The following is a 22,295-nucleotide window of genomic DNA, read 5'->3' on the forward strand; positions in this document are numbered from 1 at the left end:
GTGGGCTATTTTTCTAACCCTCACTATTTTCTAATAGTCCCAGCGACCCTCTACAAGGTCACATAGGTTTGGGGTCCATTCGTGGTTCGCATTCCACTTCTGGAGTATATGGTTTGTGTTGCCCCTATCCCTATGTGTCTCCATTGCATCCTATTGTAACTATACATTGTTTGCACTGTTTTCTAAGACTATTACTGAATATTTTGGTATTGTGTATATATATCTTGTGTATATTTCCTATCCTCTCACTGAGGGTACACTCTGAGATACTTTGGCATATTGTCATAAAAATAAAGTACCTTTATTTTTAGTATAACTGTGTATTGTGTTTTCTTATGATATTGTGCATATGACACTAAGTGGTACTGTAGGAGCTTCACTCGTCTCCTAGTTCAGCCTAAGCTGCTCTGCTAAGCTACCATTTTCTATCAGCCTATGCTGCTAGACACCCTATACACTAATAAGGGATAACTGGGCCTGGTGCAAGGTGCAAGTACCCCTAGGTACTCACTACAAGCCAGTCCAGCCTCCTACACACCCTCACAAAATAAATCAGCTTGTATGAAGAAAAATAAAACATGTCATGAATGTGTTTACCGCACAGCACTTCCCTATAACTTGTGAGGAATACTTCATTGCATGTTTGTTTATTTTGATAAAAGCATGTGGTGTTCCATTTGTGAACTGTGTGCCAAGTGGTTTATGGAGAGATAAAATTCCTTCATATGAATCATCAGAAGTGTTTGATGACTCATCACCAGCATGTGTCTGATGACTCATCACCAGAATTCCTTCATATGAATCATTAGAAGTGTTTGATGACTCATCACCAGCATGTTTCTGATGACTCACCACCAGTCTATAAATAGTACTGCCAAGGTGTTTCCTGTGCTTGGCTTCGAGTCTTCCTTCGCTCGCAGGTGCTCCCGGTTCAGAAGGAGTGTAGGAGGCTGGACTGGCTTGTAGTGAGTACCAAGGGGTACTTACACCTTGCACCAGGCCCAGTTATCCCTTATTAGTGTATAGGGTGTCTAGCAGCTTAGGCTGAAAGATAATGGTAGCTTAGCAGAGCAGCTTAGGCTGAACTAGGAGACAAGTGAAGCTCCTACAGTACCACTAGTGTCATATGCACAATATCATAAGAAAACACAATACACAGATATACTAAAAATAAAGGTATTTTATTTTTATGACAATATGCCAAAGCATCTCAGTGAGTACCCTCAGTATGAGGATAGCAAAATATACACAAGATATATGTACACAATACCAAAAATATGCAGTATAGTATTAGAAAACAGTGCAAACAATGTATAGTTACAATAGGATGCAATGGGGACACATAGGGACAGGGGCAACACAAACCATATACTCCAAAAGTGGAATGCGAACCACGAATGGACACCAAACCTATGTGACCTTGTAGAGGGTCGCTGGGACTGTAAGAAAACAGTTAGGGTTAGAAAAATAGCCCACCCCAAGACCCTGAAAAGTGAGTGCAAAGTGCACTAAAGTTCCCCAAAGGACATAGAAGTCGTGATAGGGGAATTCTGCAGGAAAGACACAAACCAGCAATGCAACAACGATGGATTTCCAGTTGAGGGTACCTGTGGAACAAGGGGACCAAGTCCAAAAGTCACAAGCAAGTCGGAGATGGGCAGATGCCCAGGAAATGCCAGCTGTGGATGCAAAGAAGCTGCTACTGGATAGTAGAAGCTGAAGGTTCTGCAGGAACGACAAGGGATAGGAACTTCTCCTCGTGCACATGTGTTTTCTTGAAGAAAGACCGCAAACAAGCCTTGCTAGCTGCAAGTCGTGCAGTTAGGGTTTTTGGATGCTGCTGTGGCCCAGGAGGGACCAGGATGTCGCCAATTGAGCCTGGAGACAGAGGGGGCGTCGATCAAGACAAGGAGCCCTCTCAGAAGCAGGTAGCTCCCACAGAAGTGCTGGAACAGGCACTACAAAGTGGAGTGAAATGGTGCTCAACCGAAGTTGCACAAAGGAGTCCCACGCCGCCAGAGGACAAACCAGGAGGTCATGCAATGCAGGTTAGAGTGCCGTGGACCCAGGCTTGGCTGTGCACAAAGGATTTCCGCCAGAAGTGCACAGAGGCCGGAGTAGCTGCAAAAGTCACGGTTCCCAGCAATGCAGTCTGGCGTGGGGAGGCAAGGACTTACCTCCACCAAACTTGGACTGAAGAGTCACTGGACTGTGGGAGTCACTTGGACAGAGTTGCTGGATTCACGGGACCTCGCTCGTCATGCTGAGAGGAGACCCAGGGTACCGGTGATGCAGTTCTTTGGTGCCTGCGGTTGCAGGGGGACGATTCCGTCGACCCACGGGAGATTTCTTTGGAGCATCTAGTGCAGAGACGAGGCAGACTACCCCCACAGCATGCACCACCAGGAAAGCAGTCGAGAAGGCGGCAGGATCAGCGTTACAGAGTTGCAGTAGTCGGCTTTGCTACTTTGTTGCACTTTTGCAGGCTTCCAGCGCGGTCAGCAGTCGATTCCTAGGCAGAAGGTGAAGAGAGAGTTGCAGAGGAACTCGGATGAGCTCTTGCATTCATTATCTAAGGAAATCCCCAAAGCAGAGACCCTAAATTTGCCAGAAAAGAAGGTTTGGCTACTTAGGAGAGAAGATAGGCTAGCAACACCTGAACGAGCCTATCAGAAGGAGTCTCTGATCTCACCTGCTGGCCCTGGCCACTCAGAGCAGTCCAGTGTGCCAGCAGCACCTCTGTTTCCAAGATGGCAGAGGTCTGGAGCACACTGGAGGAGCTCTGGGCACCTCCCAGGGGAGGTGCAGGTCAGGGGAGTGGTCACTCCCCTTTCCTTTGTCCAGTTTCGCGCCAGAGCAGGGCTGAGGGGGTCCCTGAACCGGTGTAGACTGGCTTATGCAGAAATGGGCACCAAATGTGCCCATGAAAGCATTTCCAGAGGCTGGGGGAGGCTACTCCTCCCCAGCCCTAACACCATTTTCCAAAGGGAGAGGGTGTAACACCCTCTCTTTGAGGAAGTCCTTTGTTCTGCCTTCCTGGGCCAAGCCTGGCTGGACCCCAGGAGGGCAGAAACCTGTCTGAGGGGTTGGCAGCAGCTGCAGTGAAACCCCGGGAAAGGCAGTTTGGCAGTACCCATGTCTGAGCTACAGACCTGTGGGATCATAGGATTGTGCCAACTATGCTAGGATGGCATAGAGGGGGCAATTCCATGAACATAGACATGTTACATGGCCATATTCGGAGTTACCATTGTGAAGCTACATATAGGTAGTGACCTATATGTAGTGCACGCGTGTAATGGTGTCCCCGCACTCACAAAGTCCGGGGAATTGTCCCTGAACAATGTGGGGGCACCTTTGCTAGTGCCAGGGTGCCCTCACACTAAGTAACTTTGCACCTAACCTTTACCAGGTAAGGGTTAGACATATAGGTGACTTATAAGTTACTTAAGTGCAGTGTAAAATGGCTGTGAAATAACGTGGACGTTATTTCACTCAGGCTGCAGTGGCAGGCCTGTGTAAGAATTGTCAGAGCTCCCTATGGGTGGCAAAAGAAATGCTGCAGCCCATAGGGATCTCCTGGAACCCCAATACCCTGGGTACCTCAGTACCATATACTAGGGAATTATAAGGGTGTTCCAGTATTCCAATGTAAATTTGTAAAATTAGTCACAAGTCTGTTAGTGACAATTTGAAAGAAATGAGAGAGCATAACCACTGAGGTTCTGATTAGCAGAGCCTCAGTGAGACAGTTAGCATAACACAGGTAACACATTCAGGCACACTTATGAGCACTGGGGCCCTGTTTGGCAGGGACCCAGTGACACATACAACTAAAACAACATATATACAGTGAAAAATGGGGGTAACATGCCAGGCAAGATGGTACTTTCCTACACAGAGCCTCAGTGAGACAGTTAGTCATAACACAGGTAACACATACAGGGCACACTTATGAGCACTGGGGCCCTGGCTGGCAGGGTCCCAGTGACACATACAACTAAAACAACATATATACAGTGAAAAATGGGGGTAACATGCCAGGCAAGATGGTACTTTCCTACTCAACCCCCCCCCCCCCCAAACGAAGGACAATAAGACTAGTCATTACCTGATGGGTCTTCATTGTCTAAGTGGAAATATCTGGAGAGTCCATCTGCATTGGAGTGGGTACTCCCAGGTCTATGTTCCACTGTATAGTCCATTCCCTGTAGGGATATGGACCACCTCAACAATAGAGGATTTTCACCTTTCATTTGTTTTAGCCAAAGTAAAGGTTTGTGGTCTGTCTGAACAATGAAGTGAGTGCCAAACAGGTATGGCCTCAACTTCTTCAGTGCCCAGACCACAGCAAAGGCCTCCCTCTCTATGGCAGACCAACGCTTTTCTCTAGGGGTCAACCTCCTGCTGATAAAAGCAACAGGTTGATCCTGGCCCTCAGAATTAAGTTGTGATAAGACTGCCCCTACCCCTAATTCAGATGCATCAGTTTGGACAATGAATTTTTTGGAGTAACAGGGGCTTTTCAGGACCGGTGCAGAGCACATGGCCTGCTTCAGCTCCTCAAAAGCTTTCTGACAGTTTGCTGTCCATAATACCTTCTTAGGCATTTTTGTAGATGTGAGGTCATTAAGAGGGGCTGCAATGTAGCCATAGTTCTTTATGAACCTCCTATAGTACCCAGTGAGGCCTAAAAAGGCTCTCACTTGAGTCTGAGTAGTAGGGGGAACCCAATCTATAATAGTTTGGATTTTCCCCTGAAGTGGTGCAATCTGTTCTCCACCTACCAGGTGTCCCAGATAAACCACCTTCCCCTGCCCTATCTGGCACTTTGAAGCCTTGATAGTGAGGCCTGCCTTTTGCAGGGCCTCCAAAACTTTCCATAGGTGGACCAGGTGATCATCCCAGCTGGAGCTAAAGACAGCTATATCATCTAGATATGCTGCACTAAAAGCTTCCAGCCCTTGCAGGACTGTGTTCACCAACCTTTGAAAAGTGGCAGGTGCATTTTTCAATCCAAAAGGCATTACTGTGAATTGGTAATGGCCTCCAATGGTTGAAAATGCCATTTTTGCTTTTGCATCTTCTGATAATTTGATCTGCCAATACCCTGCAGTCAAATCAAAAGTGCTTAGATACTTGGCAGATGCCAGTGTATCTATTAGCTCATCTGCCCTGGGTATAGGGTGAGCATCAGTTTTGGTTACCTGGTTGAGACCTCTGTAGTCTACACAAAACCGCATTTCCTTCTTTCCATCCTTGGAATGAGGTTTTGGTACAAGTACCACAGGAGAGGCCCATGGACTTTCAGAGTGCTCAACCACTCCCAGTTCAAGCATTTTCTGTACCTCTTGCTATATGCAGTCTCTGACATGGTCAGGCTGCCTATAGATCTTACTTTTGACAGGCAAGCTGTCTCCAGTATCTATAGTGTGCTCACACCAAGAAGTGGTACCTGGCACAGTAGAGAAGAGTTCAGAAAACTGACCCAGGAGATTTATGCAGTGGTCTTTCTGCTCAGCAGTAAGACAATCTGCCAGTACTACCCCTTCCACTAGAGCATCTTGTTCTGTGGAAGAGAAGAGATCAGGGAGAGGGTCACTCTCTTCTTCCTGTCCCTCATCAGTTGCCATGAGCAGGGTGAGATCAGCCCTGTCATAGTAGGGTTTCAGGCGATTGACATGGAGCACCCTAAGGGGACTCCTGGCAGAGCCTAAGTCAACTAAGAAGGTGACTTCATCCTTCTTTTCAACAATTATGTGTGGTCCACTCCATTTGTCTTGGAGTGCTCTTGGGGCCACAGGCTCCAAGACCCACACTTTCTACCCTGGTTGGTACTGAACCAAAACAGCCTTCTGGTCATGACATAGCTTTTGGAGCTCTTGGCTGGCCTGAAGGTTTTTACTGGCCTTTTTCATGTACTCAGCCGTCCCAGATCTTAGGCCAAGTACATAGTCCACTATGTCTTGCTTTGGAACTTTTAAAAGTTGTTCCCAACCCTCCTTAACAAGTGTTAGAGGACCTCTCACAGGGTGACCAAATAGGAGTTCAAAGGGGCTGGAGCCCACTCCTTTCTGGGGTACCTCCCTGTAAGCAAAAAGGAGGCAAGGTAACAGGACATCCGATCTCCTCCTGAGTTTTTCAGGGAGTCCCATAATCATGCCTTTGAGAGTTTTGTTAAATCTCTCCACCAGTCCATTTGTATGTGGATGATAGGGTGTGGTGAACTTGTATGTAAAACCACACTCCTTCCACATGGCCTTTAAGTAAGCAGACATGAAATTGCTTCCCCTGTCTGATACAACCTCTTTTGGGAAGCCCACCCTGGAAAATATTCCCAGGAGGGCCTTTGCCACTGCAGGAGCTGTAGTGGTCCTTAGAGGAATTGCTTCAGGATATCTGGTGGCATGGTCCACTACCACCAAGATAAACCTATTGCCTGAAGCAGTAGGAGGGTCAAGGGGGCCAACTATGTCAACCCCTACCCTTTCAAAGGGAACCCCAACCACAGGCAGTGGAATAAGGCGTGCCTTTGGAGTGCCACCTGTCTTGCCACTGGCTTGACAGGTTTCACAGGACTTACAAAATTCTTTTGTGTCCTCTGACATTCTAGGCCAATGAAACAAGGGAACAAGCCTGTCCCAAGTTTTCATTTGCCCCAAATGTCCAGCTAAGGGAATGTCGTGGGCCAGAGTTAGGAGGAACTTTCTGTACTCCTGAGGAATCACCAATCTCCTGGCAGCTCCAGGTTTTGGATCCCTTGCTTCAGTGTACAAGAGGTTGTCCTCCCAGTAAACTCTGTGAGAGTCACTGACATCCCCATTTGCTTGTTTGACAGCTTGCTGCCTTAGACCCTCTAGTGTGGGACAGGTATGCTGTGCCACACTCAGCTCCTCCCTGGCAGGCCCCCCTTCACCCAAAAGCTCAGCAGTGTCTGCTTCCAGCTCCTCTGGTTTAGGTTCTGCACAGGGTGGAAATTCTTCTTCCTCAAAATTAGAATCCACTGTAGAGGGAGGTATAGTATGTAGTGTTTTACCTTTACTAACCCTAGCTTTAGGGAGCACTTGGTCCATTCTTCCAGGATCCAAGTCACCCTGTCCTTTTTGCTTTTTGACCTGAGCCCTGGTCAAAGCAAAAATATGCCCTGGAATGCCCAGCATTGCTGCATGAGCCTCCAACTCCACTTCTGCCCAAGCTGATGTCTCTAAATCATTCCCTAATAGACAGTCTACAGGTAAATCTGAGGCAACCACAACTTTCTTTGGGCCAGTAACCCCCCCCCCAGTTGAGATTCACAACAGCCATGGGGTGGCTAAGGGTGTTGTTATGAGCATCGGTTACTTGGTACTGGTGACCAAGTAGGTGTTGTTCAGGGTGGACCAGTTTCTCTATTACCATTGTAACACTGGCACCTGTGTCCCTGTAGGCCTGAACCTCAACACCATTTATTAGGGGTAGTTGCTTGTACTTATCCATGTTAAGGGGACAAGCAACCAAGGTGGCTAAATCAATAGCCCCCTCAGAGACTAACACAGCCTCTGTGGTCTCCCTAATCAGACCAACCCCAACTAAGTTACCAAAAGTGAGCCCAGCTACTCCCTTGGATTGGCTATTAGTAGGTTTGCTCCCACCACCACTGCTATTACTAGGGGCACTAGGTGTAGCAGCAGGGGTTGTAGTGGTAGGAGGCTTGGTGCTTTTCTTTGGACAACTGGGATCTGTTGTCCAATGGCCTTTTATTTTACATAAATAGCACCATGGTTTATTTTCTTTGTTTTGATTTGAAGAGGATTTGGGCGCACCACCCCTAACAGAGTGTTTTTTTGGGCCAGATGAAGACTCATTTTTAGATTTGTCCCCACCCTTGTCAGAAGACTTACCATCCTTCTTCTTGCCATCTTTGTCACCCCCTGTATGAACTTTTCTGTTCACCCTTGTTCTGACCCATTTGTCTGCCTTCTTTCCCAATTCTTGGGGGGAGGTCAGATCAGAGTCCGCCAGGTACTGGTGCAACAAATCAGACACACAATTATTAAGAATATGCTCTCTCAGGATTAAGTTATACGGGCTTTCATAATCAGTAACTTTACTGCCATGTAACCACCCCTCCAAGGCCTTCACTGAATGGTCAACAAAGTCTACCCAGTCTTGTGAAGACTCCTTTTTGGTCTCTCTGAACTTGATCCTGTACTGGTCAGTGGTTAAGCCATAACCATCAAGGAGTGCATTCTTAAGAACTGTAAAATTATTGGCATCACTTTCTTTCACAGTAAGGAGCCTATCCCTACCCTTTCCACTAAATGATAGCCATAGGATAGCAGCCCACTGCCTTTGAGGGACATCCTGTACAACACAGGCCCTCTCAGGGGCAGCAAACCACTTGTTAATGTCATCCCCCTCCTTGTAAGGGGGAACTATCTTATGCAGATTCCTGGAATCATGCTCTTTTGCAGGATGACTATGTGGAATACTGCTGATGCCACCATGGGGTCCAAACCCCAACCTATGCCTTTCTTTTTCTAAGTCAAATGCTTCCCTGTCTAGATCCAGCTGTTGCTTTTTAAGCTTCAGCCTTGACTCTTCCACTCTCAATCTATTGAGTTCCCTTTCTAACACTCTGTCATCAGGGTGGGTGGGTTGGGCATGCCTTGACACAGAAGAATGGTGTGAATGAACAGAGGGAGACCTGTCCCTAACAGATGGCACTTTAACAACCTGGCCTAAGGGTGTAATCTCTATACTGTGATGAGAACTCACATAAGTACCAGCCCTGCTAGGTGGGCTGCTAAGGGGCAGGTTGGAAAGATTCCCTCCCATATCTTTCGCTAGGGGTGCCCCAGAATCAGAATGGGAACCATCAACTAATTTCTCACCAGAAGTGCCACCTAAGGTCTTATCTTGTTCAATGAGCATATTAACTAACAGTTGTCTTGAGGGATTCTTCCCTACCCCTAAACCTCTATCTACACAGAGACTCCTTGCTTCCTTCCAGCTAAGGTTGTCATAAGTTGTGCTGGGCAGATCGAGAGTTTGGCCTGTACCAGACATGATAGAAAAGGTTTAAGGGACAGAAAAAGAAAGAAAAAGTTTCTGAACTTTTTAAGAAACAGAAAAAAACTTGTAAAACTTTTAAAGAACTTTTTAGAAAGTTTAGAGGTACTTTTCAGCACTTAGCAAAGAAGTGAAAGATTAAAAGCAAAACTTTTTAGTAATGTGTACATACACTGAACTTGTTTTGAATATTTTTCTCCTATGAAAAGTACAATGACAAAAGTGGTAAGTAGTTGCAAAGAACTTATCCCACCGCTGCACAACCAATGTAGGAGGCTGGACTGGCTTGTAGTGAGTACCTAGGGGTACTTACAACTGGCACCAGGCCCAGGTATCCCTTATTAGTGTATAGGGGTGTCTAGCAGCTTAGCCTGATAGAAAAGGTAGCTTAGCAGAGCAGGTTAGGCTGAACTAGGAGACGAGTGAAGCTCCTACAGTACCACTAGTGTCACTTGCACAATATCATAAGAAAACACAATACACAGATATACTAAAAATAAAGGTACTTTATTTTTATGACAATATGCCAAAGTATCTCAGTGAGTACCCTCAGTATGAGGATAGCAAATATACACAAGATATATGTACACAATACCAAAAATATGCAGTATAGCAATAGAAAGCAGTGCAAACAATGTATAGTTACAATAGGATGCAATGGGGGCACATAGGGATAGGGGCAACACAAACCATATACTCAAAAGTGGAATGTGAACCACGAATGGACCCCAAACCTATGTGACCTTGTAGAGGGTCGCAAGGACTGTAAGAAAACAGTGAGGGTTAGAAAAATAGCCCACCCCAAGACCCTGAAAAGTGAGTGCAAAGTGCACTGAAATTCCCCAAAGTGCACAGAAGTCGTGATAGGGGAATTCTGCAGGAAAGACTAACACCAGCAATGCAACAACGATGGATTTCCAGACGAGAGTACCTGTGGAACAAGGGGACCAAGTCCAAAAGTCACGATCAAGTCGGGAGTGGGCAGATGCCCAGGAAATGCCAGCTGTGGGTGCAAAAAAGCTGCCACCGGATGGTAGATGCTGAGGATTCTGCAAGAACGACAAGGGCTAGAAACTTCCCCTTTGGAGGATAGATGTCCCATGTTGGGAAGAGTCGTGCAGAAGTGTTTTCCTGCGGAAAAACCGTAAACAAGCCTTGCTAGTTGGCAAGTTTGCTGTTAGGGTTTTTGGATGCTGCTGTGGCCCAGGAGGGACCAGGATGTCACCAATTGCGTGAGGGGACAGAGTGGGCATCCAGCAAGACAAAGAGCCCTCCCAGAAGCAGGCAGCACCCGCAGAAGTGCCGGAACAGGCACTACAAAGTGGAGTGAAATGGTGCTCACCTGAAGTTGCACAAGAGAGTCCCACGCCGCCGGAGGATAACTCAGGAGGTCGTGCAATGCAGGTTAGAGTGCTGTGGACCCAGGCTTGGCTGTGCACATAGGAAATCCTGGAAAAGTGCACAGGAGCCGGAGTAGCTGCAAAAGACGCAGTTCTCAGCAATGTAGTCTGGCGTGGGGAGGCAAGGACTTACCTCCAACAAACTTGGACTGAAGAGTCACTGGACTGTGGGAGTCACTGGGACAGAGTTGCTGAGTTCAAGGGACCACGCTCGTCATGCTGAGAGGAGACCCAGAGGACCTTTGATGCAGTTCTTTGGTGCCTGCGGTTGCAGGGGGAAGATTCCTTCGACCCACGGGGAATTTCTTCGGAGCTTCTAGTGCAGAGAGGAGGCAGACTACCCCCACAGCCTGCACCACCAGGAAAACAGTCGAGAAGGCGGCTGGATCAGCGTTACAGGGTTGCAGTAGTCGTCTTTTCTACTTTGTTGCAGTTTTGCAGGCTTCCAGCGCGGTCAGCAGTCGATTCCTTGGCAGAAGGTGAAGAGAGAGATGCAGAGGAACTCTGATGAGCTCTTGCATTCGTTATCTAAGGAATTCCCCAAAGCAGAGACCCTAAATAGCCAGAAAAGAGGGTTTGGCTACTTATCAGAGAGGATAGGCTAGCAACACCTGAAGGAGCCTATCAGAAGGAGTCTCTGACGTCACCTGCTGGCCCTGGCCACTCAGAGCAGTCCAGTGTGCCAGCAGCACCTCTGATTCCAAGATGGCAGAGGTCTGGAGCACACTGGAGGAGCTCTGGGCACCTCCCAGGGGAGGTGCAGGTCAGGGGAGTGGTCACTCCCCTTTCCTTTGTCCAGTTTCGCGCCAGAGCAGGGCTGAGGGGTCCCTGAACCGGTGTAGACTGGCTGATGCAGAAATGGGCACCATTTGTGCCCAACAAAGCATTTCCAGAGGCTGGGGGAGGCTACTCCTCCCCTGCCTTCACACCATTTTCCAAAGGGAGAGGGTGTCACACCCTCTCTCAGAGGAAGTTCTTTGTTCTGCCATCCTGGGCCAGGCCTGGCTGGACCCCAGGAGGGCAGCTGCCTGTCTGAGGGGTTGGCAGCAGCAGCAGCTGCAGTGAAACCCCAGGAAGGGCAGTTTGGCAGTACCAGGGTCTGTGCTACAGACCACTGGGATCATGGGATTGTGCCAACCATGCCAGGATGGCATAGAGGGGGCGATTCCATGATCATAGACATGTTACATGGCCATATTCGGAGTTACCATTGTGAAGCTACATATAGGTAGTGACCTATATGTAGTGCACGCGTGTAATGGTGTCCCCGCACTCACAAAGTTCAGGGAATTGGCTCTGAACAATGTGGGGGCACCTTGGCTAGTGCCAGGGTGCCCTCACACTAAGGGGGTCATTACGACCCTGGCGGAACAAGTCCGCCAGGGCCGTGGGACGCGGTGGCACCGCCGACAGGCCGGCGGTGCCCCGTGGGGCATTCTGACCGCGGCAGCTCAGCCGCGGTCAGAGAAGGGAAACCGGCGGTCTCCCGCCGGTTTCCCGCTGCCCCAAAGGAATCCTCCAAGCCGGCGCAGCATGCTGCGCCGGCATGGGGATTCCGACTCCCCCTCCCGCCATCCAGTTCCTGGCGGTTCTCCCGCCGGGAACTGGATGGCGGGAGGGGGAGTCGCGGGGCCCCTGGGGGCCCCTGCCGTGCCCATGCCTATGGCATGGGCACGGCAGGGGCCCCCGTAAGAGGGCCCCTAAAAGTATTTCAGTGTCTGCAAAGCAGACACTGAAATACGCGACGGGTGCAACTGCACCCGTCGCACCTTCCCACTCCGCCGGCTCTATTACGAGCCGGCGTCATCGTGGGAAGGGAGTTTTCCCCTGGGCTGGCGGTCGGTCTTGTGAAGACCGCCCGCCAGCCCAGGGGAAAACTCGGAATACCCTCCGCGGTCTTACGAACGCGGAGCGGTATTTCGGAGGGGGGAAGCCTGGCGGGCGGCCTCCGCCGCCCGCCAGGCTCGGAATGAGGGCCTAAGTAACTTTGCACCCAACCTTTACCAGGTAAAGGTTAGACATATAGGTGACTTATAAGTTACTTAAGTGCAGTGTAAAAATGGCTGTGAAATAACGTGGACGTTATTTCACTCAGGCTGCAGTGGCAGGCCTGTGTAAGAATTGTCAGAGCTCCCTATGGGTGGCAAAAGAAATGCTGCAGCCCATAGGGATCTCCTGGAACCCCAATACCCTGGGTACCTCAGTACCATATACTAGGGAATTATAAGGGTGTTCCAGTAAGCCAATGTAAATTGGTAAAAATGGTCACTAGCCTGTTAGTGACAATTTGGAAAGAAATGAGAGAGCATAACCACTGAGGTTCTGATTAGCAGAGCCTCAGTGAGACAGTTAGGCACCACACAGGGAACATATACATGCACACCTATGAGCACTGGGGCCCTGTGTGACAGGGTCCCAGTGACACATACATATAGGCCACAAACCTATGAGCACTGGGGTCCTGACCAGCAGGATCCCAGTGACACATAACAAACATACTGAAAACATAGTGTTTTCACTATGAGCACTGAGGCCTGGCTATCAGGATCCCAGTGAGACAGTGAAAACAGTGACAAACACCCTGACATACACTCACAAACAGGCCAAAAGTGGGGGTAACAAGGCTAGAAAGAGGCTACCTTCTCACACAACCCCCCCCCCAAACGAAGGACAATAAGGCTAACCTTGGCCAGTTGAGACTTTATTGTCTAAGTGGTGATAAGTGGAGAGTAGCTCTGCAATAGACTGGTTACTCACTTTATCATCCACTATATGGTTACTTCCCTGTGGGGATGTAAACCACCCTGTTTGAAGTTTTTTAGCTAAGCAACAATGTGAAGATGTATTTTCAGAGTTTCTATCAGTAAGTTTTAGTTTAGAGCAGTGGGAATTGTCCACTGAACCTATTTGTAGTGATGGAAATGCCAGACAGGGATGCTGTCTCAATAAAGCCATAGCTGGGCAAAAACTTTGTCCATTTGGCTGGAAGAGAGAACAGGGATGCTGTTTCTCTTGAGTTGGAGCAGGGCAGGGATGCTGTCCTATGAGCTCCACACTAGGGCAGGGATGCTGTCCTAAGTGTTGTGAGGCAGTGCAGGGTTTCTGCACTAAAGTTTCTCTGGGAGGGTTGGAGGGATGCTCCATGTTAACTAAAATGGTGCTCTTTTTGTCACCAATGTTAGTTATCCCACAGAGAGGTACTTCTACCTCAGGGAGTCCAGCTTTGCCAGCTGATGATTCCCTTGGAACAGGTGCCACCCCAGGAGAGGTTTCTCCCACCACAGGAATGGTATCCTGAATGGTAGGGTGGTTAGGGGATACTGTGATACCATTTTTACCTGTTGATGGAGAGGGATCCTGAGTTTTCAGGCCTTCTCTCCTTTGCTTTTTCATTTCAGTAGAAATGAGAGGGAACAATTCCTCAGGGATGCCCAGCATGGCTGCATGGGCATAAAACTCTACATCAGCCCAACCTGAGGCCTCTAGGTCATTACCTAAGAGACAATCTACAGGCAAGCTAGGTGATACCACCACCTGCTTAGAGCCAGTAACTCCACCCCAACTAAACTGAATTATAGCTAAGGGAAGAAACTTAGTGGAGTTATGGACATCAATAATCTTATACTGTTGTCCAATGATGTGTTGATCAGGGTGTACTAGGTTTTCAGTCACCAAAGTGAAACTGGCACCTGTGTCCCTGTAGGCCAAGGCCTCAACACCATTTATTGAAACTGTCTGCCTGTACTTATCCATTGTAAGGGGACAAGCAGCCAGTGTGGCAAGGCCAGTGCCACCAGGTGTGACAGAAACTGTCTTGGGACTGATTACATCAGTTTCCACTATGGACCCATAAGTGAACCCAACTACACCCTTTGCTTGACGGTTGCCAGCAGTCCCACCACTAGTACCACTACTGCTAGGGGCACTAGAGCTTGATGTATTAGTGGTGGTAGGCTCAGGGGGTTTACCTGGACAGGACTTATCCCCTGGCCTATGGCCTCTATTTTTACACACAAAGCACCAAGGCTTTTTAATGTGTGCAGGTTGGGAAGAAGAGGAAGAATTTGTTTTATCCCCACCCTCTGAAGAGTGTTTAAGATTTGAAGTGGGATCTTTGGTTTTACCCTTATCCCCATGCTTATCTTGAGATTTTTCACCATCTTTCTTCTTATTGCCATCTTTGTCACCCCCTGTATGAACTTTTCTGTTCACCCTTGTTCTGACCCATTTGTCTGCCTTCTTTCCCAATTCTTGGGGAGAGGTCAGATCAGAGTCTACCAGGTACTGGTGCAACAAATCAGACACACAGTTATTAAGTATATGCTCTCTCAGGATTGTGTTATACAGGCTTTCATAATCAGTAACTTTACTGCTTGTAACCACCCCTCCAAGGCCTTCACTGAATGGTCAATGAAATCAACCCAGTCTTGTGAAGACTCCTTTTTGGTCTCTCTGAACTTTATCCTGTACTGTTCAGTGGTTAAGCCATAACCATCCAGGAGTGCATTCTTAAGAACTTGGAAATTATTAGCATCATTTTCTTTCACAGTAAGGAGCCTATCCCTACCTTTTCCACTAAATGATAGCCATAGGATAGCAGCCCACTGCCTTTGAGGGACATCCTGTACAACACAGGCCCTCTCAAGTGCAGCAAACCACTTGTTAATGTCATCCCCCTCCTTATAAGGGGGAACTATCTTGTGCAGATTCCTGGAATCATGCTCTTTTGCAGGATGACTATGGGGAATACTGCTGCTGCCACCATGGGTATCTAAACCCAACTTCTGTCTTTCCTTCTCTAATTCAAAAGATTGTCTATCCAAATCCAGCTGTTGCTTTTTAAGCTTCCGTCTGGTTTGTTCCACCCTCAACTTATTGAGTTCCCTCTCTAACAGTCTGTCATCAGGGTTGGTGGGAGGGACATTTCTAGAAACAGAGCTATGATGGGAATGAACAGAAGGAGACCTGTCCCTTACAGAAGCCACCCTAACAGCTTGGTTTACAGAAACATTACTACCAGTATGGTGAGAATAAATGCTTTTGCTATGATGTGAGACAACACTATTTATTTGGTGTGGCTCATCATCATTACCATCTATGCTAGATTGTCTAGTAATGGGCAGGCTAGGAAGTTTCTTTCCTGAATCTTTTCCTGGGGGAGTCCCTGAATCAGATTGGGAACTATTAGGTACTTTTTCAACAGATGGGGCACCTATGGCCTTATCCTGTTCTCTAAGCATGTTAAGTAACAGTTCCAATGAAGGATTCTTCCCTACACTCAAACCTCTCTCTATACAGAGACTCCTTGCTCTTTTCCAGCTAAGGTTGTCATATGCAAGTTTGGACAGATCAACACTTTGGCCTGTGCCAGACATTTTTAGAGAGAGTTAAAGTGATAGAAAAAGAGAAAAAAGTTTTCAGAACTTTTTGGAAAGACAGAAAAAAACTTTTTAAACTTTTAAGAACTTTTTGAAAGTTTAGAAGTACTTTTCAGCACTTAGAAAAGAGTGAAAAGAGGAAATGCAAAACTTTTTGGCTATGTGTATATACACTGACCTTGTTTTGTATATTTTTCTCTTATGAAAAGTACAATGACAAGAGTGGTAAGTATTCTCAAGCACTGATCCCACCACTGCACAACCAATGTAGGAGGCTGGACTGGCTTGTAGTGAGTACCAAGGGGTACTTGCACCTTGCACCAGGCCCAGTTATCCCTTATTAGTGTATAGGGTGTCTAGCAGCTTAGGCTGATAGATAATGGTAGCTTAGCAGAGCAGCTTAGGCTGAACTAGGAGACGTGTGAAGCTACTACAGTACCACTTAGTGTCATATGCACAATATCATAAGAAAACACAATACACAGTTATACTAAAAATAAAGGTACTTTATTTTTATGACAATATGCCAAAGTATCTTAGAGTGTACCCTCAGTGAGAGGATAGGAAATATACACAAGATATATATACACAATAGCAAAAATATGCAGTATAGTCTTAGAAAACAGTGCAAACAATGTATAGTTACAATAGGATGCAATGGGGAAACATAGGGATAGGGGCAACACAAACCATATACTCCAAAAGTGGAATGCGAACCACGAATGGACCCCAAACCTATGTGACCTTGTAGAGGGTCGCTGGGACTATTAGAAAATAGTGAGAGTTAGAAAAATAACCCTCCCCAAGACCCTGAAATGCAGGAAAGACACAAACCAGCAATGCAACAACTGTGGATTTCCGATCTAGGGTACCTGTGGAACAAGGGGACCAAGTCCAAAAGTCACAAGCAAGTCGGAGATTGGCAGATGCCCAGGAAATGCCAGCTGCGGGTGCAAAGAAGCTTCGACTGGACAGAAGAAGCTGAGGTTTCTACAGGAACGAAAAGGGTTAGAGACTTCCCCTTTGGTGGACGGATCCCCCTCGCTTTGGAGAGTCGTGCAGAAGTGTTTTCCCGACGGAAGGATGCCAACAAGCCTTGCTAGTCGCAAATCGTTTGTTTGGGGTTTTTGGACACTGCCGGGGCCCAGGAGGGACCAGGAGGTTGCAAATTGGACCTGAAGAGAGAGGGGACGTCGAGCAAGACAAAGAGCCCTCACTGAAGCAGGTAGCTCCCGGGTAAGTGCCAGAAACAGGCACTACGAGGATGGTGAAACGTTGCTCGCCGAAGTTGCACAAAGGAGTCCCACGTCGCCGGAGACCAACTTAGAAAGTCGTGCAATGCAGGTTAGAGTGCTGTGGACCCAGGCTTGGCTGTGCACAAAGGATTTCCGCCGAAAGTGCACAGGGGCCGGAGTAGCTGCAAAGTCGCGGTTCCCAGCAATGCAGCCCAGCGAGGTGAGATTCGAGGGACCTCGCTCGTCGTGCTGAGAGGAGACCCAAGGGACCGGTAATGCAGCTTTTTGGTGCCTGCGGTTGCAGGGGGAAGATTCCGTCGACCCACGGGAGATTTCTTCGGAGCTTCTGGTGCAGAGAGGAGGCAGGCTACCCCCACAGCATGCACAAGCAGGAAAACAGTCGAGAAGGCGGCAGGATCAGCGTTACAGAGTTGCAGTAGTCGTCTTTGCTACTATGTTGCAGGTTTGCAGGCTTCCAGCGCGGTCAGCAGTCGATTCCTTATCAGAAGGTGAAGAGAGAGATGCAGAGGAACTCGGCTGAGCTCTTGCATTCGTTATCTAAAGTTTCCCCAGAGACAGAGACCCTAAATAGCCAGAAAAGAGGGTTTGGCTACCTAGGAGAGAGGATAGGCTACTAACACCTGAAGGAGCCTATCAGCAGGAGTCTCTGACGTCACCTGGTGGCACTGGCCACTCAGAGCAGTCCAGTGTGCCAGCAGCACCTCTGTTTCCAAGATGGCAGAGGTCTGGAGCACACTGGAGGAGCTCTGGACACCTCCCAGGGGAGGTGCAGGTCAGGGGAGTGGTCACTCCCCTTTCCTTTGTCCAGTTTCGCGCCAGAGCAGGGGCTAAGGGGTCCCTGAACCGGTGTAGACTGGCTTATGCAGAATTGGGCACCTCTGTGCCCAACAAAGCATTTCCAGAGGCTGGGGGAGGCTACTCCTCCCCTGCCTTCACACCATTTTCCAAAGGGAGAGGGTGTCACACCCTCTCTCAGAGGAAGTTCTTTGTTCTGCCATCCTGGGCCAGGCCTGGCTGGACCCCAGGAGGGCAGCTGCCTGTCTGAGGGGTTGGCAGCAGCAGCAGCTGCAGTGAAACCCCAGGAAGGGCAGTTTGGCAGTACCAGGGTCTGTGCTACAGACCACTGGGATCATGGGATTGTGCCAACCATGCCAGGATGGCATAGAGGGGGCGATTCCATGATCATAGACATGTTACATGGCCATATTCGGAGTTACCATTGTGAAGCTACATATAGGTAGTGACCTATATGTAGTGCACGTGTGTAATGGTGTCCCCGCACTCACAAAGTTCAGGGAATTGGCTCTGAACAATGTGGGGGCACCTTGGCTAGTGCCAGGGTGCCCTCACACTAAGTAACTTTGCACCCAACCTTTACCAGGTAAAGGTTAGACATATAGGTGACTTATAAGTTACTTAAGTGCAGTGTAAAAATGGCTGTGAAATAACGTGGACAAAGGAAAGGGGAGTGACCACTCCCCTGACCTGCACCTCCCCTGGGAGGTGCCCAGAGCTCCCCCAGTGTGCTCCAGACCTCTGCCATCTTGGAAACAGAGTTGCTGCTGGCACACTGGACTGCTCTGAGTGGCCAGGGCCAGCAGGTGACGTCAGAGACTCCTTCTGATAGGCTCCTTCAGGTGTTGTGAGCCTATCTTCTCTCCTAAGTAGCCAAACCCTCTTTTCTGGCTAATTAGGGTCTCTGCTTTGGGGATTTCCTTAGATAACGAATGCAAGATCTCATCCGAGTTCCTCTGCATCACTCTCTTCACCTTCTGCCAAGGAATCGACTGCTGACCGCGCTGGAAGCCTGCAAAACTGCAACAAAGTAGCGAAGATAACTACTGCAACTCTGTAACGCTGATCCTGCCGCCTTCTCGACTGTTTTCCTGGTGGTGCATGCTGTGGTGGTAGTCTGCTTCCTCTCTGCACTAGAAGCTCTGAAGAAATCTCCCGTGGGTCGACGGAATCTTCCCCCTGCTACCGCAGGCACCAAATAACTGCATCACCCGTACCCTGGGTCTCCTCTCAGCACAACGAGTGAGGTCCCTGGAATCCAGCAACTCTGTCCAAGTGACTCCCACAGTCCAGTGACTCTTCAGTCCAAGTTTGGTGGAGGTAAGTCCTTGCCTCCCCACTCCAGACTGCATTGCTGAGAACCGCAACTTTTGCAGCTACTCCAGCCTCTGTGCACTTCCGGTGGAAATCCGTTGTGCACAGCCAAGCCTGGGTCCACAGCACTCTAACCTGCATTGCACGACTTTCTAAGTTGTCCTCCGGCGACGTGGGACTCCTTTGTGCGACTTCGGGTGAGCACCATTTCACTCCTCTCCGTAGTGCCTGTTCCGGGTGATGCCTGCTTCTGAGAGGGCTCGTTGTCTTGCTCGACGCCCCCTCTGTCCCCAGACGCAATTGGCGACATCCTGGTCCCTCCTGTGCCACAGCAGCATCCAAACATGCTAACCGCACGACTTGCAGCTAGCAAGGCTTGTTGGTGGTCTTTCTTCAGGAAAACACTTGTGCATGACTTTCTACGGCGTGGGGGATCCATCCTCCAAAGGGAAAGTCTCTAGCCCTTGTCGTTCCTGCAGAATCCTCAGCTTCTACTGTCCAGTAGCAGCTTCTTTGCACCAACAGCTGGCATTTCCTTGGCATCTGCCCATCTCCGACTTGCTTGTGACTTTTGGACTTGGTCCCCTTGTTCCACAGGTACCCTCGACTGGAAATCCATTGTTGATGCATTGCTGGTTTGTGTCTTTACTGCAGAATTCCCCTATCACAACTTCTATGTCCTTTGAGGAACTTTAGTGCGCTTTGCACTCACTTTTCAGGGTCTTGGGGTGGGCTATCTTTCTAACCCTCACTGTTTTCTTACAGTCCCAGCGACCCTCTACAAGGTCACATAGGTTTGGGGTCCATTCGTGGTTCGCATTCCACTTTTGGAGTATATGGTTTGTGTTGCCCCTATCCCTATGTGTCCCCATTGCATCCTATTGTAACTATACATTGTTTGCACTGTTTTCTAATACTATTACTGCATATTTTGGTATTGTGTACATATATCTTGTGTATATTTTCTATCCTCATACTGAGGGTACTCACTGAGATACTTTTGGCATATTGTCATAAAAATAAAGTACCTTTATTTTTAGTATATCTGTGTATTGTGTTTTCTTATGATATTGTGCATATGACACTTGTGGTACTGTAGGAGCTTCACTCGTCTCCTAGTTCAGCCTAAGCTGCTCTGCTAAGCTACCATTATCTATCAGCCTAAGCTGCTAGACACCCTATACACTAATAAGGGATACCTGGGCCTGGTGCAAGGTGTAAGTACCGCTTGGTACTCACTACAAGCCAGTCCAGCCTCCAACAATGCACTGTAGTTAGTGCAAGTGCTGTAGTTAGTGCATGTGCTGTATTTAGTGTGTGTGCTGTAGAAAGTGCAAATGCCGTAGTTAGTGCATGCACTGTAGTTAGTACACGTGCTGTAGTTAGTGCATGCACTGTAGTTAGTGCACACAATGTAGACATCATGATTTAGTTGGAATCAGGTTCATGGCTCCCTTCTGCTCACAGTCAAAGGACGTGACCGGGACTGTGATATGGTCCTTTGTATGTCACAGGACGTACGAGACAAGTAGCTGCAAGTGGTCACTTTGTCTAACCTGGTCCAAGATTACATTATATCACTGTTGTCCAAATGATAAGTTGACATCTCTTGGAATGTTTTAGGTCCTGAGCATCAATTCTGATGCAACATATTACAGGACATCTCTCTGAGGCCTTGAGCTGAGCCCCCTGGTACTGAATGACTGGCCGTGTCCCAAGAAAAGCATTGAAAGGGAAGTGAAGCGGCCGCCTACCTGCGGATACTTGTACAGCGCCAGGAGCTGGGCCATGGAGTAGGTGGTCGAAGAGGAGAGGTCGCCAATGAAGCCCACCAGGGCTCCTTCGCTCTGACACCTGTAGTTTGGAACTGGTTCATTTTGCTGTGACATGATGCTCAGGGTGCTCTGAAGAGCCTTCATCTCACTAGCACAGGAGTCAAATATATGGTACCCCAGGGTGAGGTTTGGTAAAAGAGCGGGGTTTCTGTTAATCTCCTCCACGGCGTAGATGAAGACCAGGACCTGCAGAACCTGCTGAAATGAACCCCTGAAAGAGCAGGAAACACATCAGAAAATTACAGCTTTTTCACTGCTTTCAACATGAGCAGAGTAACAAGAATATAGAGTAATGAACTGTACAGGAAGTATTTGTTTTTGTGTTGTAAAAAGCTACTCAATTCAAGAACAGTGCTCACTCAGCTTCAACCTAGGTTCTGATGACCTAAATGTGTTGCTTCAATCTTCTGTATACAGCAGCAGATCACCTCAACGTCCCCCCCCCCATTACCAGAGATTCTGGGAGAAACCTGCCCTGGTCTACCAGTGCACCACCCCACCCCACCCCACAAAAACATGAAGCATCTCTGCAACATGCACGTCCAGAGCTACAAGATCACCAGACTTGAAACAAGTCTGGGGAAAAGAACAACTATTGTAATAACTACGGCCATGGGAAAGGAACCTGCCAGTAATATTGGACCTCTTCACATAGTGGTAGCCTGTCCCCATCAAACCCCTGCATGTTTGTACATGTTATGTGTACTACCGTTTATGGTGCTGTGTTGGAGCATATCTAGTACCAGTGCAAATTTAATCACCAGTACCAACATCAGTACCCACACCGCACCATAACTAACACCAGCACAAGCAACATCGATACCTGCAACAAAATAAACAACTGTGCCAAACTAACACCAACACCAGCAACAACATTAAAACATTAATACTTTCAACATAACCAACACCTGCGTCAAATTAAAACCAATACCAGCAATAACACCTAAATCAATATCTGCACAATATTTAACACTAACACCAGCACCAAAATCAATAACAGCAGCACCAACAACACCATCAGCAACACGAACCGCAACACCGCACCAATACTTCCACCAAAACCAACACCTGCACAAAAATGGGCAACAACACCAGCATCAAAAGCAGTACAGCTTCCTGCACCAAAACTAACACGTACACCAGCACCACCTCCAAAACCAATACCACCAACAACACCAAAACCAGCACCTAGACAGTAAACTAGCACCAACAATAGCAACCAAAATCAGTAACAACACCACCAACGCCATCCACAACATCGATCAC

At 48.1% G+C, this 22,295-nt stretch overlaps 1 protein-coding gene across 1 annotated transcript in view; it reads right to left on the reverse strand.

The window, feature by feature from the left end:
- LOC138279508 (vomeronasal type-2 receptor 26-like) overlaps window positions 1-21,846 on the reverse strand; it is a 225,281-nt gene extending 203,435 nt beyond the window's left edge. Inside the window, exons 1-2 of the mRNA XM_069219409.1 lie at window positions 21,809-21,846; window positions 20,949-21,240 (exon numbers count right to left, since the gene is read on the reverse strand). Of these exons, the coding sequence (XP_069075510.1) occupies window positions 20,949-21,240; window positions 21,809-21,846 (330 nt within the window). The remainder of the gene's footprint in view (window positions 1-20,948; window positions 21,241-21,808) is intronic.
- Between the last annotated feature and the right edge of the window lie 449 nt (window positions 21,847-22,295).

Source organism: Pleurodeles waltl, chromosome 2_2 (genome assembly GCF_031143425.1).
Source record: "Pleurodeles waltl isolate 20211129_DDA chromosome 2_2, aPleWal1.hap1.20221129, whole genome shotgun sequence".
NCBI classification, from domain to species: domain Eukaryota; kingdom Metazoa; phylum Chordata; class Amphibia; order Caudata; family Salamandridae; genus Pleurodeles; species Pleurodeles waltl.